The sequence below is a fragment of the Talpa europaea genome (genome assembly GCF_964194135.1).
Source record: "Talpa europaea genome assembly, chromosome: 15".
In the NCBI taxonomy this organism is placed as follows: domain Eukaryota; kingdom Metazoa; phylum Chordata; class Mammalia; order Eulipotyphla; family Talpidae; genus Talpa; species Talpa europaea.
The window spans coordinates 5,998,064-6,015,507 of NC_140083.1; the positions used below are offsets into that span (position 1 = coordinate 5,998,064).

At 62.8% G+C, this 17,444-nt stretch overlaps 1 protein-coding gene across 1 annotated transcript; it reads left to right on the forward strand.

Moving 5' to 3' along the window:
* Window positions 1-13,813: 13,813 nt before the first annotated feature.
* Window positions 13,814-16,431, forward strand: ELFN2 (extracellular leucine rich repeat and fibronectin type III domain containing 2; the record flags this gene model as incomplete). Its single annotated transcript, XM_084254553.1, has 1 exon — window positions 13,814-16,431. One exon carries the CDS (start codon window positions 13,814-13,816, stop codon window positions 16,262-16,264), a length of 2,451 nt encoding a protein of 816 aa, XP_084110679.1. The 3' UTR covers window positions 16,265-16,431.
* Between the last annotated feature and the right edge of the window lie 1,013 nt (window positions 16,432-17,444).

The following is a 17,444-nucleotide window of genomic DNA, read 5'->3' on the forward strand; positions in this document are numbered from 1 at the left end:
CTCGGAGAGCAGCGGTCACTACCCAGTTGTTCAGGTTTCTAGCCCTTGCCTGTGAACCTCAGAGGAGGTAGAGGTGGAACCCCCAGTGAGCAGGAGGGGGTCCTCCCCCGCAGCATTTGCTGAGTGGAAGGATCTTCAGGGTGATTTGTTAGAGCCTAGTTTCTCCACCTCTCTGGCATTTAGGGTTGTTTTAAGGCTTCGATGGTAAGATTGACCCCTCGCCTGTGTCTAGATTTTGGGGCGTCCCAGACTCTGCAGATGTCATCCCTCTGATGCTTGGAGCAGCGGTGCGGGAGTTTGCAGGCACTGGCCCAGTCTCCTCTCGTCTGTCTTGTGTCCTGGGGAGATGCAGGTTCCTGGCCAGCGTGAGCTTAGGGTGATCCCTCAGCCTCCCCCAACCTCAGTTTTCCTCACCTTCCAACTGGGCATGACAGGTGGCTGTTGGGTATTACGTGCTGGACGGGGCTCGCAGTTGGTGTTGGGGCAGGAGAGGTCCCCACCAGTGGCTGCCTGTGCCCTGGTGTCTTTTCCATCCTTCCTGCCAGTGAACCACTGTGGTGCCCCTCCTGGGTGCTGGCCTGGGCCCTGGGTGAGAGATCTGCCCTTCCCCATCCTCGAGGAGGTCCCGGTGGAGGCAGAAGGTGGTGCCCATTGTGCAGGCGGGGAGAGCCAGGGGGAGCAGAGGACAGCGGTGCGTGCAGCCTGCTGAGCGCTCCCATGGAGGCTGGTCTTCCCGCGGGAGTCCTCAGCTCTCAGCAGGGCACTCGGAGGATGGCTGTTGGACTGAATGAGGGAGCGAGCGAGTGAATGGCTGGCGTCTAGGTCCGTTCCCCGCTTCTGCTGGGCGCTCGGCCAGTGAGCGGAGGCACAGCCAACCCTCTCTTGGTTGTCCCAGGTGGGCCCAGGGCCAGCCCGTCTTGCATCCTCCTCATTTCCTCTGGGTCTCTGGCCCGGGCCCTGAGGGCCTCCCCCTGCCAAAGGCTGGGTAGGGGCGCATAGGCCTTTGGGTAAAGAGCCTGAGGCCTCAGGGTCACCTCAGCGCCTGCTGCTGACAGACCAGGGAACTGAGGCCCAAGGGCAGAGGGCGCGGCTGCTCCCAGGGGCTGGCCCTGTGGTGCGTGGCCTGGCTGTGTATTTATAGTCTGTTGATCTAGGTGAACAGCAGAGCCTGCCTTTGCAGCCTCTGGATCAGAGGACGGCTTTGAACCCTCCGGGGCTGTGGAATCGGAGCTAACTCCCCTGGGGTGGGAGGATGTGGCCTCTCACCTTCTCCTTCACAGCCCGGGGCTCCCGCTGGGCCCTTTGCCTGGGGAAACTTCTCCAGCCGGGGCCAGGGCTCAGCCGCCTTTGGTGGGTTCGGTGGCGTCTTTGTCTGGGTTTGTCGTTCTGCCTCTTTCCTCCAGCTCTGCAGGGAGACCGTGTACAGCATGGGGTCAAGGGCCCGGGCCCCGCGGCCTCAGGCCAGCCGACCCCTCTCCGAGCCTCAGTCTCCTCATCTGTGCAATTGGGCATGATTCCCACCCGGCTCTGTGGCCAGTGCTGGGCACTCGGTGCTCGAGAGCGGGTAGTCACCGGGCCCCAGAGCCCCTTGGGGCTGGAGCATCCTCTGCTGGGACAGATGAGGCCACCGAGGCCGTAGGGCGGCGTGACTTGCCAGACCCGTGCTGCCCTTTGGGGCAGAATTCAGACTCTTTCATTCTGAACGTTGAATGAAGCTTCCCAGACCCCACTCCTTCCCAGGGCCCGAGGGGTCCTTGGGGCAGGTTGACTACTCACCCCCCCAGCTTGGGTCCCACCCCCGTTGCTATGGGAACGGCTCCACTAACTCTATGCTTCTCTTACAGAGCAGAGACGACTGGCCGCCCTGAGCGCAATTCAATTCAACAGACATTTACTGAGTGCCTACTATGCGCCAGGCCTTAGGCTAGGCACTGGGTGGGGCAGCGAGGAGGGAGGGGTCCCGTCCTCAGGTAGCTCTGGGCTGGGGGCTGTGGCGGAGACAGGCTGGGGCTGACCAGCTCAGCATCAGGAAAGAAGCCACCTGCAGGGCTGGAAGCTACACAAGAGACCATCCATGCCTCAGTTTCCCCATCTGTAAAATGGGGGATGGGAGGGGAGGTAGGAGCACACACTCTCTGGGGTCCTCCAGGATTCTGTGGGGATGGAATCAGGGGACAGGGCAGGATGGGTCATGCTCCCCACCCAGAGGACACCCCTGAGACTGCTCAGAGAAGGCATGACTTATGGGCTGTGGGGTGCAGAGGCGGGAATGACACCCAGGCTCCACATGAGAAAGGCCTAAGGATGGCACCCCCACAACTCCATAGGCTGTGAAGGAATACTGTGGAGCGAGAGCTTAGAGAGGGAGAGAGGGGCACATGTAGAGGGGTTTAGGGGCTGCATTTTGGGGTATGAGCTCTGTTCTGGGGGCTGTTGGGGATGGCGGGTCAGGAATGGATGCTCCTGCTTTGTTTTGTTCCTCCCCCCTCTCCCTGGGGTGCACCGAGGATTACATTCCCACAGGCCTGCACCCTACACCCTCGTCCGCATCCCAGCCCCAGAAGGTGGGTGATAACGGGCTGGGTTCACAGATGGAGACGCGGGCTAAGAGAGGGAAGCTTTTTACCAAGGTCATGATCTGACCCCAGACTCCCCACGCTTCCCCCACAGGCTGTCACTGAGGGGGCATCACTGTGCTGCGCGACCTTTCCCGCCCCAGGGACCCCCCCCCCCAATCCAACAAGCTCTGAGGAGATCTCTCAGGGCTATGTGGTTGGTTCTGGAGGATGAGGTGGGACAACTTCCAGATGTCAGTGGGACAAGCCATCACCAAGACCCAAATTTCTGTCCCTGAAGCCACCCTCTGAGATGGGGGGCGGGGTGAAACGGGTTCCTTCCCACTTTACAGATGAGCAGACTGAGGCCCTGGGAGTTATGTGGCTCATCCAAGGTCAAGCTCACTGAGTGGTAGCCTGGACAGGGAACCCCCCGTCTCCTTATCATCTAGCTGAGGCTGGAGGGAGGCCTGTGAGGCCCTGAGGCCTGTGCGGAGCTGACCCCCACAGCCTCTGGGGGATGGCTGGGGGTGGGGGTAGAGACTGGCACTGGGGCCATAGCCCTGGGTTCCAATCCTGGTTTTGTCTTGCACAAATGCTGTGAGCTTGAGCAAGTCATGAATGACCCTGAGCCTTGGTTTCCTTATCTACAAAGGGAGAGACACGTCTTTCATTTAGTCATGACCAGGTATTTATTGAGCACTTGCTGGATGCCTGGTGCTGAGCTCTGATGGAGAGCCCGCCTCTTCCTCTGAGACCTTGGTCCAAGGAGAAAGCAGCAGTTCTGATTCTGGCTGTGATGCAAGAAGCCCATTGGGAACCCACAGGGGGGACCCCAATCAGACCGTTTTAATTGGCGGAGGAGGCAGGAGGGCAGGAGAGAAGAGCAGGGCTCCTAGGGCTGGGCTTCTGGTGTCAATGGAATTTTCCAGATAAGGGAGGAGTCAGTGAGGGCTTTGAGCAGGGGAGTCCCATGCTCAGGTTCACGTTCAGACCTCCCTTCCCTTGCTGGCGGAGGATCAAGATTGAAGGGGCAGCAGCCAGACCAGAGAGGATGCTGAGAAGTTCATTTGGGGCGAGGAAGGAGGCTAAAGCAGGGCAGGGGCCATGGGGGGCTGTGCACAGAGACCTCCCAGGTGGGGAGCCAGGCAGCTGCAGGGGTATTGGGTTCAGTGAGCTCGGGGAGAGGCAAGGAGGGGGTGGGCAGGCAGCCCTCGTGAGTCCAGTCCAGGACCAGCGGAGATTCAGGCGCCAGGGAGGATCCAGGAGGCAACAGGGGTGCAGGTTTTGGGCACCAAGCTGGTAACACAAGCTGTGGAAAGGGCAGAGATGCTGGGGGTGGGGGTGCAAGTTTGAGGAGCAGAGGGCTGGGGCCAGGTCCTCAGGGGAGGCCACTGCTAAGGGGCTGAGGAGGAGGAGGAGCGGCGGCCTGGGGGCTGGGAGGAAAGCCGAGTCCAGCAGGAAGGGGTCAGGACTTAGTTCTGCTGGGAGATTCCAGAAGTTGCATGTGTCGAGCTCTGTGCCCAGGGCTGGCACCCAGGAGGGGCCGGGAGGGTCAGTCCCCACCTGTCTTGCCCTCGGAAAGCAGAGCTGGAGTCTGCCCCCTCGCTGTCCCGGGAGGAGGCCACCTAGGAGGAGGAGGAGGAAGGCCAGGCTTTGGGAAGGAGCGAAGGGGAAACATTTGCATGCATAACGAGGCAGAAGTGAGGGAGAGAGAAAGAGGGAGCAGGAGATGAAAAGAAATTACCATACGCCAGGATCTTGTTATTCAACCCAATTTTCAAAGGACCACAGCTGTCGCACTGAGATAATCCGTTAATTATAACCGCCATTGTGCTTTGGCAACGGGAGAGAAACCGAGGCTGGGGAACAGGCTGAAGGCGGGGGTGGGAGCAGGCCTTTGGGGGGGCTGGACCTATGAGAGGGGCCAGGGACAGGCAAAGAGGGGTGTGTTGTCCTCAAGTCTGGAAAGAAGACATGGTCTGGGCCTGGTCACAGTGGGTGATGAGGGTGCCAGGCCTGGGCCACGCCCACCAGCCGCCCCCACAGCCACAGCAGCAGTCACTCTGCCCCTCTGAGGGAGGGCACTCTGGTTCCCGTTTTACAGAAGAGGAGATTGAGACTCAGAGGAAAGAAGTAGCTTGCCAGGGCCCTGCTGTTCAGTGGCAGAGCCAGGATTTGAGCTGGGTCAGGCCCTGCCCTTCGAGGAACACCTTAGGGAGGGCCGGCCGCAGGGACCCTGACTTGGTAGCCATGCATTCCCAGGCCATGGTTTCTGTGCAGCCAGCCGGCAGTCATGGGGTGTCCCTCCTCCCGGCATTTCCGGGGCTCCCCCTGCAGGGACAAAGCCTCCTTGTTCTCCGATGTGACAGCTGCAGGGCCCTACAGGCTCCCCCACCCGCCCAGATATGCTGGTCTCAGGGCCAGGAGGCCTGGTTCAGGGTTGAAATGGGCCCAGGGAACGTTGTCAGGCCAGCGAGGGTGGAGAGGCCATGGGTGGGGAGGGCAGGCAGGTGTCCCAGGTGAGGGGAACCGGAAGTCTGTGGGGAGAGGGCTGGGCATGTGAAACTCCAGGAAGCCTGGCAGCTTGGACTCTGTTGGGATCTAACAGCCCTTCCCAGGTGTGGCTTCAGCAGCAGAAGACTTCCAGGCATCCCCGGCAGCCTTAGCCAGGACTTCAGGGAATCGTGTTTGGGAGCAAGTGATCCTCAGGCCCCGACATGAACCCGCACTCCACCCGGCAACCAGGCAAGAGCAGCAGGCAGGTCTGGGGGTTGTAAATGTGCACCCCTGGCTTGGCGTTCCCATCCCAGTGGGGCTACTTGGAGTCAAGGGGGGTTGTGGGTGGGTCAGGGCAGCTTAAAGGCCTACTGAGTTAGTCTGTAGAGCCGTGAGCCAGAGAGGCGAGACTGTAGACTTTCAGGGCCAAGAACTGTAGATTCGTCATAGAACTCGAGTCCCAGTCTCATAACAGAGTTTCCCCAAAAAGACAGACCCATGCCGTCAGAGCGTCTCAGAACTCAGTGCCCCGGAGCCGTAGAACCTGAGAGGACAGGGGGCACTGGGGAGGTGGGCCCCCTGGGGGAGTTACCACCTTGGGGCTCTGACCAGAGGCTCATGGGCCTCCGCCACACTGGTCGGGGTTCTGATGGCATCTGTGGGGTTGCCGTTCTGCTGACCTCACCAACTCCAGTGCCCAGAGGTTGGGGGAGCCCGAGCCGAGAGGCAGTGAGGAGCACGGGCCCTGGGCTTGGGCTACCTGCTCGGTTCCTGCAGCTGGTGACCCAGGGCAGCCAGGGTTTTTCAGTTGATTCCAGAAATGGGGATTTTAAAAAGAAAATCTTCTAGGTCTTCAACACTGACAACTAATTAAAAAAATATATACGTTAAAACCACTATTCAGATCCCATGAAACAGGACCCCACAGTATCTCGACTTGCTGCCAGGCTGCAGAGGTCAGGTCCGAACAGCAGGTGTGAGACTCAGTTTCCTCCTCCGTAAAGTGGGGAGACAGTAGCGCCAGTGCCATGACTGTTTATATCTCGCCCAGGCCGCCCATCCCTCCCCACCAGGCTGCCTCTGGGGGGGCCCGCAAGCTCCCCTCCAAGAGCCCCATTTCTCCTGGTGGGCCCCGCTGCGCCACCCCACCTTGGGATGGCCCTGAGGGTGTTGGGATGTGTTCACCCCTTGGGGCCCTGGAGGAGGGGTAGAGGGTGGGCAGAGCCGGGAGGGTGGGCCTAGCCGGTGCCTGGTACATAGTAGGTGCTCCATAAATGTTTATTGAATGAATGAATGGAGGCCATGCAGGCAGAGGCAGCCGTGCGTGCGCAGGCACTGGTGAAAGAGCGGGTCCAGTGGAGACTGGTGAGTAGTGCCCGGGGCTGCAGCTGAGCGGGGCCTGGGGTTGGCCAGAGACAAGGCCAAGTGGCCAGCAGGGACCAGGTGGGGGAGGGCAGGGGCCAAGTGGGCGGTCAAGGGCCAGGTGGGGAGGCAGGGGTCAGGCAAGGGGACAAGGGTCAGGTGGGGTAGACAGTGCCAGGTGGGGACCAGGGGTCAGGTGGAGGAGGGCAGGGGTCAGGTGAGGGAGGCAGTTCCCAAGTAGCCTGGAGGGTTCTGGGAAAGCCATGGGTGATCCTTCGGGTGGGACCAGATCATGCTTGGCTCTGGACAGGAGCCTCCCATCCAAATGCCTGGAGGGTGGGTGGGTGCCGGGGAGTGGGCTGTCCTCTGAACCATTGTTGGGGTATCTCTTGGCAGGCTGCTGGGCGGGTTCTCAGGGCCAAGGCCTTTGGGTCAAAGCCCTTCCTCCTAACTACTTCCTTCCACTGAGGCCTGCACAGGGTGCAGGTGCTACGGACAGATGAGACACCCCAGGAGCAGTTGAGTTCATGGGGGGTGACCCAAGGGGCCATTGACTGAGGTCTTTGGGGGGCCCAGTAAACCAGAGTCACCTGTATATTGCCATCCTCCCCATGAGCAGATCAGGAAACTGAGGCCCAGAGGGGTACGGTGCTGCCCTGCCCAGGTCGTGAGGGGAGCCACCTTGAGGTGTCATGACCCTGTGGCCCAGCTGACCAGCCCCAGGCCCTTCTCCGGCTTGGTCTCTGGACTTGGAAACCAATGGCGCCCTTGCATACCCAATTAAACCCTCAGTGATGGTCAGGCCTAACTAACAAGATGTGACTGAATGGGGATGGACAGACACCCAGCTTCTTGGGTGAAACCCGGAGACTGCCCAGAGCTGCCGAGGATGCTCAGAGCATCGGGCTGTGGCCCGTGTGTGTGACGGGGCCTTGGGGCTTGGCTGACATCTAGGACTGGTGAGGACATGATGCTGGTGCAGACTCACTGTGCTAACGACACCTGGCATCAAAGCAGGGAGGCGGAGGGCCCGGTGCACACTACCACGTCGGCCACCTTGGTGTTGAGCTCCGCTCCAGGTGACACATTTTCAGAGGGACCTTGACAGTCTGCCTGGTCTGGGCAGTTGGCCCCCAGCACAGGGGTTTGACACCCTGGCGTGGGAAGAGCATAGAGGACGTGAGGCTGTTGTGCCTGCATAAGCCTAATGCAGGGTGGGGTGACAGACTGGCAGGTATGGAGGTGCCTCTGGGTGCATGGAGTGGGGGCTACTGTCTTGATCTCAGTGACTCCGGATGGCCGGCTGGGACTGGTGAGTGGAGGTAGAAGAGAAGCGAGATTTGTCTTGTAATACAAGAAGAAATTTCTCTAACAGCTGTTCAAGACATGTTTCAGATGGGTACTGAGATTCTAGAGGCTGGAGGTATGCAAGCTGGGGGTGAACTCACCTCTGCCAGAATCCTGAAAAATTGGGTATTCCAAGAGCTTGGGCTGGCCGACATTCTCGGCTGAGGGGTTTTGGGGAGACCACTGAACCTCTCCGAGTCTCTTTCCTCATGCAAAATGGGATCATGAGGCTAAAGGAAGGCTCGGCACACTTCCCAACACCTGCAGTAGTGGGGCCTCCCTCTGAGAGTTCACGTCCTGACCAGTGCAGTCAGGGGCGCCAGGGGCTCCTTCCATCCTGTCCCACACACCCTGTTCTGAGTCCTCACTCACCACCCTCTGGGCACAAAGCAGTGAGTTTTGCTTTCACGGTGGGGGGAGAGGGATCTGCGAGTGGTGAGAAGACACCAAGGCCAGGCTCGAATGACCAGTAGATTATCTCAGATTCGGTGTCAGGGAAGGTGAAGTTGGGGGGAGCAGTTGAGTAGAGACCCAAGTGAAGCGAGGTAGCGGGTTGTGCAGATGTTGGGGAAGAGCATCCAGGCAGAGACAAGCATGTGCAAAGGCCCTGGGGTGGGAGTGTGCCCGGGGGACCTGAGGCTCATCGATCAGTTCCTGATTGATGCGGAAACTAGTCTCTCTTGGATTGTGGGCAACACACCCTTGCACACTATCCTTCACAAAGGACCAGGCCCCAGGCGGCCCGTGCATGTCTAGCCCCTGCCATCGGCCCAGCACTTCAGAGGACAAAACCTCTGTTTTCTCATCTGTGAAATGTGGCGAGCAGCGCCTGCCATGCAAGGTGGATATAAACTTGGAGGAATATGTAATATGCCAGACACAAAGGAGCCATGGGGCGAGGCGACGCTGTGACTGTGGTCAGCCTGCGGTGGAAGCCCAGAGAGGTTAATGAATGTGTCTTGTATCACACAGCTCAGCAGTCAGCCCCAGGACCAAAGCCACGCCTTTTCTCTCTGCCCTGCAGCTGGGCTCATCACACCTGAAATCCAAACTCTTTACTTACCAAACAATGGGCCAGCAGCGAAGGTATAAATCTCTTTACCGACAAGGAAGAGGCCCAAGCAGCAGCTTGTGGAACCCGGGGGGCCCCTGAGGAACCCCGGTGGTCTTGCTATCCAGCCCCCAGAGGTGGCGGGCTTTGTCTGAGGGTGGAGTGGAAGCCCCCCACCCCTGGTTTGGTGCTGTGCCTCCAGCGTAGAGTGGTGGTGCTTGTGTGGCCCAGGAGTCCTGTCCTCCTGATCCTAGGTGATGGCGTTGGTGTGGGCGGTGACAGGGCACCCCAGGGAGCTTTGCCCAGCCTGGCCCAGGGAGAAGCCGTGCCAGGGCTCATCAGCTGCTGCCAGTGAGGTTTCCCAGGCTCAGTTTCCTGAGAGGCGGGCACGCGGACTGCGCCCTCCTGATCCACTCCTGGGACCCTACCACATCCCTTGGGAGCAGGGGCCGGAGCTGACACAGTGCCCTGTGCAGAGTGTTTGTCTCACCACCATCGTGTCCTGGGGTTTCGTGGGACATCCTGGGACATTGTGGGGCTCATCTGGCCACACAGGTGAACAAACTGAGGCTTGGAGAGGGCCTGCAGTTGGCCCAGAGCCCCAGAGCCCGCCAGTCCTCCGTTCCCTTTACCCCCCTGCCCGCCTGTCGGCTGAGTTTTCGGAGGGCTGTGCGGGGCAATGTGCTCGGGGCTCGTAACCCTGGCTCCTGGCACCCTGGGTTGGGGTCTGCCCCACCCACTTCCTAGGCTTGTGCCCAGTGACCCTGGTTCGCTGAGGGCCCAGGGGAATTCCAGGTTGGCAGGTCGGCACCTGTCCCCGCCACCTGACCCCCCACCAGCCGGCCCGGTTCCCTGCTGAGGGGGGCTGGGACCGGGCTAAGCAAGGGCCCCCTAGTCTTTCTGGCTATGAAGCGCCAGGGTCCCACAGGAGGATCCTGACTTCAGGGGTGGGTGGGGTGCTGAGGCCCAGAGAGGGGGAGCCCACCGTGACTCTGGCTTTCCGGGCCTGGGCTGGGCCCTGAGCCCCAGGCCTGGGAGCATGGATGTGGCTGGGTCTCTTCTCCCTCCTCTTCGCCCAGCGGTGTCCCTAAGACACACACCTTGTGAATCCTGTGACCAGCGAGACCAGGGACCCACCCCAAGATCTCCCAACAGCACGACACTCCCCAACTTTGCCTTCCTCGCTGTAGATGCTGGGGGGCGATGGGGCCGCCCCTGCTCACGCCACAGTTCCCTGTTCCTGTCACATCTGTGCTCACACGGGGGCGGGGAGCATGTGGGGGCTGCTCAGGCCAGGTCAGCCTGGGGCGCTGTCCCCCTGCTTCTGCCTCAGCCTGTTTCTGGGGTGGCCACTCTCTCCCAGGTTGAGCACCACTCAGGGGTGCTGCTGCTGGGGGGCAAAGGCCTCTGCTTCTAATAGCTGCCCCCACTCTGGGCTGGTCACGGGCTGCCTGGGCGCTCAGGAGGCCGGGGCTCATCCGTCATCCTGTACCCTGGAGGGCGGGCAGCAGGTGCTGTGCCACCCCCCTCCATTTGTTTCCCCCCACCGCCCCCCGCGCCTCTCCCTGCTTGGCTCTCTCCATGTTGTTGCTTTTCCGTCTTCCTTGTCCTCACCTCCTGGCTGCAGCTCCCTCACCTCCTTCCCCCGCTCAGGTGGGGGATCCGGGCTCTGCTCTTCCCATCAGCGTGTCTAGGTGGGGGTCACCCTCCAGGAGCAAGGGGAGAACACGACCCCGGGGACCCTCAGCTCTGGGCCAAGAGAGCCTCAGCTGGCACGCTCCTCTCCCCACACCTTGAGTGGGTGCGCACCGGGCTGGGGGCCAAATGCTGCTGTCAGCGCCTTCTTGGCCTTGCTGTCCCCCCCGGCTGCGTCCCCTCCCTGGCTGCGTCAGGCCTCAACGGGTGGTGGGCAGGCAGCCCAGGGACTGGGACAGGGCGTCTGACGCACACGGGGCAGGGTGATGGGGAGGCTCTGAGTCATGGGGGGGTGGGGGGGGACGCTGGGCCCCTGCCCAAGCAGGAGACCAGGAGGAGCAGGAGAGAGCCACGGGCAGGGTCACCTTGAGGCTCAGGTGAGCAGAGCTCAGAGTGGCCGGTGGTGGTGGTGGGGGGGGTGGGGCTTGGCAGGCCTCTGCCCACGGGACTGCTGGGGAAGGGAAGAGGCAGGACAGGAGGAGCTCCCCACATGGAGCCTGGGCTCCTCCCTGCCCTGCCCCTTCCGTCCCCTCAGTCAGGCCTGCCCTTTCCCAAGGCTCCAGCCAGCTCAGCTGCACAACGCCCCCAACTCCCAGGGGTGCTGGAGCTGTTGGAGCAACCCAGAGGGTGGGGGTAGGGAAGGGGGTTGGCTAAAGTTGTGTGGCTAAAGTTGCCCGTGTGCACACATGCTCATATACACACATGTGGGACATGTGCCTGCGACCCCCCGAGATGCCCCAGCGCCTCCCTCCCCACCTGCCCCACACAGGTGCACCACGTCCACGCGGGAGGACCCCTGTAGCTGGCTCTCGCATGCATCCTGTGCACACGGGTGTGTGTTGCACACGTGCCTGCTGCACATCCGTCTCCTTGCACATGGCAGACACCCCTGCACCGGCGCTCTGAACCAGCACGGCCCTGCGCGTGCACCTGCATACAAATTTGGTCCCCAGACGTTTCTGGGTGGAGGAGCAGCAGACAGAGGGCGAGCTTGGCGACTCAGCCTCCAGGACCGCTGCTCTGCCTGTGGGCAGCGGGGAGACGGAGGCCCTGGGACTGGGACTGGCCTGGCGTGCCCTGGGCCAGCGGGAGCCCAGACCTCCTGACTCGGGCCCCTGGCCTCCCTTCCTGCCTTCCTCCAGGCATGGGCACCCCCACCCGCAGGCCACCCCAACCCCCAAATTGGCCCCGCAGGAGACAGAGGTGTGAGGCCGCCGCGTCAGCTGCAGTCGGAGGGGCGATGCGGCCGTCTGGTTTGTGGACCGCCTCCGCCACAAAAAAATGGCCGCCGAGATTTCTTTGGGGACTTTCCTTTCCCTCAAGCCTCTCCTCTGTTCTAGCCCTCTGGGGCTCAGGGCTGTAAATTGGTTTTGTTTTAAGGGCAAAGGGCTAACATTTGTCTCAAAGCAAGCTCTTTCCTGGAGGTTCCCAGGAGGGGAGGCAGGAGGCAGAGGCGGCTTTGGTGAACAGTCTACAGCTTTCTTTATCCAAACCTAATCTTCACATCCCTGGACACCGGCCGGGGTGGAGTGAGGGCGCGCCCAGAGTCCAGGGCCCACTCGGGGAAGCTGGAGGCCCGGCTGGCCAAGGGACTGTCTGGGTGATGGGAGCAAGCCTCCCCGGGCCTGGTTTCCCTGCTTGGGGAACGAGGGGCCGTGGGCTGTGAGCCCTGTGCCGCCCCTGCCCGGAGCATCTTGGCCTGGGCAGCACGGTTCACCTCTTCTGCCACGGTGGCCAGGTGGGGGTCTGGTCCTCACTGCGTAGATGTGGACACAGACCGAGACTTGGTGCTTTCCAGGCAGCCAGCTGGGCCCGGCAGACGGGGCTTCACCCACCTGACTCCTGCTGCCTCGGGAGACCCGGCCGGGCCCAGGCTGTGCTGTGTGACTTGGGGCAAGTCCCTGCTCCTCTCTGGGCCACGGACTCTTCAGCCAGGGGGAGGATGCTGAGTCCTGGCCACGCTGTGGGAGACCTCCGGCTTGTTCACCTGCCTGAGGCTCCCCCCCACCATGGACCGGAGCCCTCCACCAAAAAGCACTTTGAGGTGGTGATATTGGGGCGTCTCCGACTTCCCAGAGTCACCCTCTCCCTTGGCTCTGCTCCTGCCTGTGGGACGAGCTCTCCGTGTGCCCTGGCCCGCAGGAGACCCCAGCCTCTGCTTCCCCTGGCGTGGGGGGCCCACAGCCACGCTGCTCTGCCTCCCCTCCCCCCTGGAAGCCGAGACAAGGGAATTATTTTTGGAACAAGAGCGGTTACACAACAAATGAATTATTTATCTTTGGGCATGGAGGAGAGAAGGCATTTTGCTGGGCTTCTTAATTCTTTATCTGGATTGGGGGGTGTCCCCGTGGGTATGTGGCCATGTGTGTGGCCCGTTGGTGGTGTGCAGGGCGTAGGTGTGCTTGTGTGTGTGCGCGCGCGTGCCTGTGTGCCCGGCGTTCTGGTTCCCGAGGGGGCAGGCCGGTCTCCGTGAGGGTTGGTGGCCGAGCGCGGACGGGCGTGTCGTGGGGTGTCGGGGGGTGTGTGTGAGTGTGAGGGTGTGCGTGGGCACCTGACTGTCACTCTGCAGTCTCCCTTCCCTGCCCACTGTCTTGGGGCTCTGTCCCTGCTCCCCTTCCCCCTCTTCTCTCTTTTGTCTCCCTCCTCCCAGGACCCCCAGCCCCTCCACCCTCTGTCGCCACCCACTGATCTCACCCACTGGGACCCCAGAGTGCCGCCGGCACAGAGGATCCCCAGGAGAGGGCAGGGAGGGGGCTGGGGGCCCGCGCTGGAGCTCAGAGGGGCCGCTCTGAGCCTTCACACTGATCTGTCACCCCCTCTCGGTGCTGCCTTTCAGGAACCAGGTGACAGATGGGTCTCTTCCTTCCTGCCCCCATCTCTGGCGCTCCCCCCTCAGAGCTCCACTCTCCAGCCTCCCGCGGGAATCGTCTGAAGTTCTGAGCCCAGAACCCAAGGAGGAAGAGGAGGAGGAAGTGGAGGAGGAGGGAGAGGAAATCGAGCCCTGATCCTGCGCGCCTTCCCGGCAGGAGAGGAGCAGCGCGGAAGCAGGCTGTGGGGCCCGCGGCGGCCCTGGCCCCGGCCTGGCCGCGGTGCCCGGTGCCCGCAGGTAGCCCCCCGGCAGGCCCCCGGTCCTCGGCACTGGCCGTGCCTGCTTCACCTGGGGCCCCCGTGCTGGGGGTCGCCCCCAAGATGGTGGCGGCCCCGGGGAGGACTGTGCTGCCGGCCCCAGCCTCCGGCCGCTAGGCCCCCCGCGCCCCAGCCCCTGACCCTGAGCCCGGCCTGCGAGGGGGCCGTGGCTGGCGCCATGCTGCGCCTGGGGCTGTGCGCCGCGGCGCTGCTGTGCGTGTGCCGGCCGGGCGCCGTTCGCGCCGACTGCTGGCTCATCGAGGGCGACAAGGGGTACGTGTGGCTGGCCATCTGCAGCCAGAACCAGCCGCCCTACGAGACCATCCCGCAGCACATCAACAGCACCGTGCACGACCTGCGGCTCAACGAGAACAAGCTCAAGGCCGTGCTCTACTCCTCGCTCAACCGCTTCGGGAACCTCACCGACCTCAACCTCACCAAGAACGAGATCTCCTACATAGAGGACGGCGCCTTCCTGGGCCAGTCGAGCCTGCAGGTGCTGCAGCTGGGCTACAACAAGCTCAGCAACCTGACCGAGGGCATGCTGCGCGGCATGGGCCGGCTGCAGTTCCTCTTCGTGCAGCACAACCTCATCGAGGTGGTGACGCCGGCCGCCTTCTCCGAGTGCCCCAGCCTCATCAGCATCGACCTGTCCTCCAACCGCCTCAGCCGCCTGGACGGCGCCACCTTTGCCAGCCTGGCCAGCCTCATGGTGTGCGAGCTGGCCGGCAACCCCTTCAACTGTGAGTGCGACCTCTTCGGCTTCCTGGCCTGGCTGGTGGCCTTCAACAACGTCACCAAGAACTACGACCGCCTGCAGTGCGAGTCGCCCCGCGAGTTCGCCGGCTACCCGCTGCTGGTGCCCCGGCCCTACCACAGCCTCAACGCCATTACTGTGCTCCAGGCCAAGTGCCGCAATGGCTCGCTGCCCGCCCGGCCCGCCAGCCACCCCACGCCCTACTCCACCGACGCCCAGCGGGAGCCCGACGAGAACTCCGGCTTCAACCCCGACGAGATCCTCTCGGTGGAGCCGCCGGCCTCCTCCACCACCGATGCGTCCGCCGGGCCCGCCATCAAGCTGCACCAGGTCACCTTCACCTCGGCCACGCTGGTGGTCATCATCCCACACCCCTACAGCAAGATGTACGTGCTGGTCCAGTACAACAACAGCTACTTCTCTGATGTCATGACGCTCAAGAACAAGAAGGAGATCGTCACGCTCGACAAGCTGCGGGCACACACGGAGTACACCTTCTGCGTGACTTCGCTGCGCAACAACCGCCGCTTCAACCACACCTGCCTGACCTTCACCACACGGGACCCCGTCCCCGGCGACCTGGCGCCCAGCACCTCCACCACCACCCACTACATCATGACCATCCTGGGCTGTCTCTTCGGCATGGTCATCGTGCTGGGGGCCGTCTACTACTGTCTGCGCAAGCGGCGCATGCAGGAGGAAAAGCAGAAGTCCGTCAAGGTCAAGAAGACCATCCTGGAGATGCGCTACGGGGCCGACGTGGACGCCGGCTCGGTGGTCCACGCCGCCCAGAAGCTGGGCGAGCCCCCCGTGCTGCCCGTGTCCCGCATGTCCTCCATCCCCTCCATGATCGGGGAGAAGCTGCCCACCTCCAAGGGGCTGGAGGCCGGGCTGGACACGCCCAAGGTGGCCACCAAGGGCAACTACATCGAGGTACGCACGGGTGTGGGTGGTGACGGCCTGGCCCGGCCTGAGGACGACCTCCCGGACCTGGAGAACGGCCAGGGCTCGGCGGCGGAGATCTCCACCATCGCCAAGGAGGTGGACAAGGTCAACCAGATCATCAACAATTGCATCGATGCCCTCAAGTTGGACTCGGCCTCCTTCCTGGGGGGGGGCGGGGGCGGCGGGGACCCCGAGCTGGCCTTCGAGTGCCAGTCCCTCCCTGCGGCCGCCACCGGCTCCTCCGCCGCTGCCCCCGGGGCCCTGGAGCGGCCCAGCTTCCTGTCACCCCCATACAAGGAGAGCTCCCACCACCCCCTGCAGCGCCAGCTGAGCGCCGACGCTGCCGTGGCCCGCAAGACCTGCAGCGTCTCGTCCAGCGGCTCCATCAAGAGCGCCAAGGTCTTCAGCCTGGACGTGCCTGACCACCCGGCTGCCGCCGGGCTGGCCAAGGCCGACTCCAAGTACATCGAGAAGGGCAGCCCCCTCAACAGCCCGCTGGACCGGCTACCTCTGGTGCCCGCGGGCAGTGGGGGCGGCGGTGGCATCCACCACCTGGAGGTGAAGCCCGCCTACCACTGCAGCGAGCACCGGCACAGCTTCCCCGCCCTGTACTACGAGGAGGGCGCCGACAGCCTGAGCCAGCGCGTGTCCTTCCTCAAGCCGCTGACCCGCTCCAAGCGGGACTCCGCCTACTCGCAGCTCTCCCCCAGACACTACTACTCAGGTTACTCCTCCAGCCCTGAGTACTCGTCCGAGAGCACGCACAAGATCTGGGAGCGCTTCCGGCCCTACAAGAAGCACCACCGGGAGGAGGTGTACATGGCCGCCGGCCACGCCCTGCGCAAGAAGGTCCAGTTCGCCAAGGACGAGGACCTGCACGACATCCTCGATTACTGGAAGGGGGTCTCGGCCCAGCAGAAGCTGTGACCCTCTCCTCCCTGGTGAGGTCGGAGGGGGAGGGCAGGGCGCGTGGGGAAGGGCCCGGGCGGCCGGGCGGGGCGCGCTGGGGGCCGAGGCCCCGCAGTGGACGCACACGCACACCCGCACGCACGCACCATGCACACACCTGACCACCACCTGACTGTGAACACCACCACCCGACAATAACGGACAGGAAAACAAAGACACGTTCTCCTTAAAGTTTACACACTGATACCGACACCAGTGTCTACTGTGCTGCCCAGGGCTCTGCAGGGGTGCGGGCTGGGTGAGGGCGGGGGGGCAGATCAGGACGCCCAAAAAGGGTGTGGGGTCTGGGGCTCTGGGACGAGGACAGGTCTGGGGGAGAAGGAGGCCGGGCGGAGATGGAAGAGCCCCCTCTGGGGCAGGAAGAGGCGCCCCCCATCCCGGCTAGGCGCCAGGTCTCTTGGAGATAGCACCAGGGGGCCTGTGGGCCTCACGGCCTTCCTTTATGGATGGGGAAACTGAGGCCTGGAGAGAGGAAGTGATAAACCCAGGGTCACGTGGCAGGTTAGTCTCAGTGTCCCCACTCCCCAGCCCAGTGCTATTCGTGCCCCCAGAGGCTGCCCTGGGTTCCCCTCTGTCCACCCACCACCCCTTCCAAAGTGGTGGTCTCCTTGGGGCCGAGGGACTTGAGAATCAGGAGGGTGCTTTTCCTTTCTAGAAAGCTCCATGGCTGCATCCCCAAAGCTGTGATTCATCATGCCGGGGGGCTTCTACCCCCACCCCTACGCCAGCACCCGGGAGAGGAATGAGGGGAGCATCCCCTGCTGGGGGGAGCACGGGACGTCCCACCAGCCCCTTCCAGTGTCTTCCAAGTAGTCTGGGGTCTGAGGAGAGCGGGCTGGGCCAGCTCCCACCGCATCTCAGGTGCAGCCCCCCGTGCTCCAGCCCCCCCAGCTTCTCTGGGCCTCCAGGACCCCCTACTCATCCCAGAAGGACAGCAGTGACTGTGAGGCCTGGGAGCGGTGGGGAGGCTGGTGTCACGGGAGCCTTCTGCCTGGGCCTCCCGCCTGCCTGACCCCCATCATGGGCTCTCAGGGCAGATCTCAGCTGGGGTACCCACCCATGCCCCTGGCCTCAGGGCCCCAGGTTTCCAAGGAAGTGGCCACTCCCCCTTGCTGACCCCCACCCAACATTGAACAAA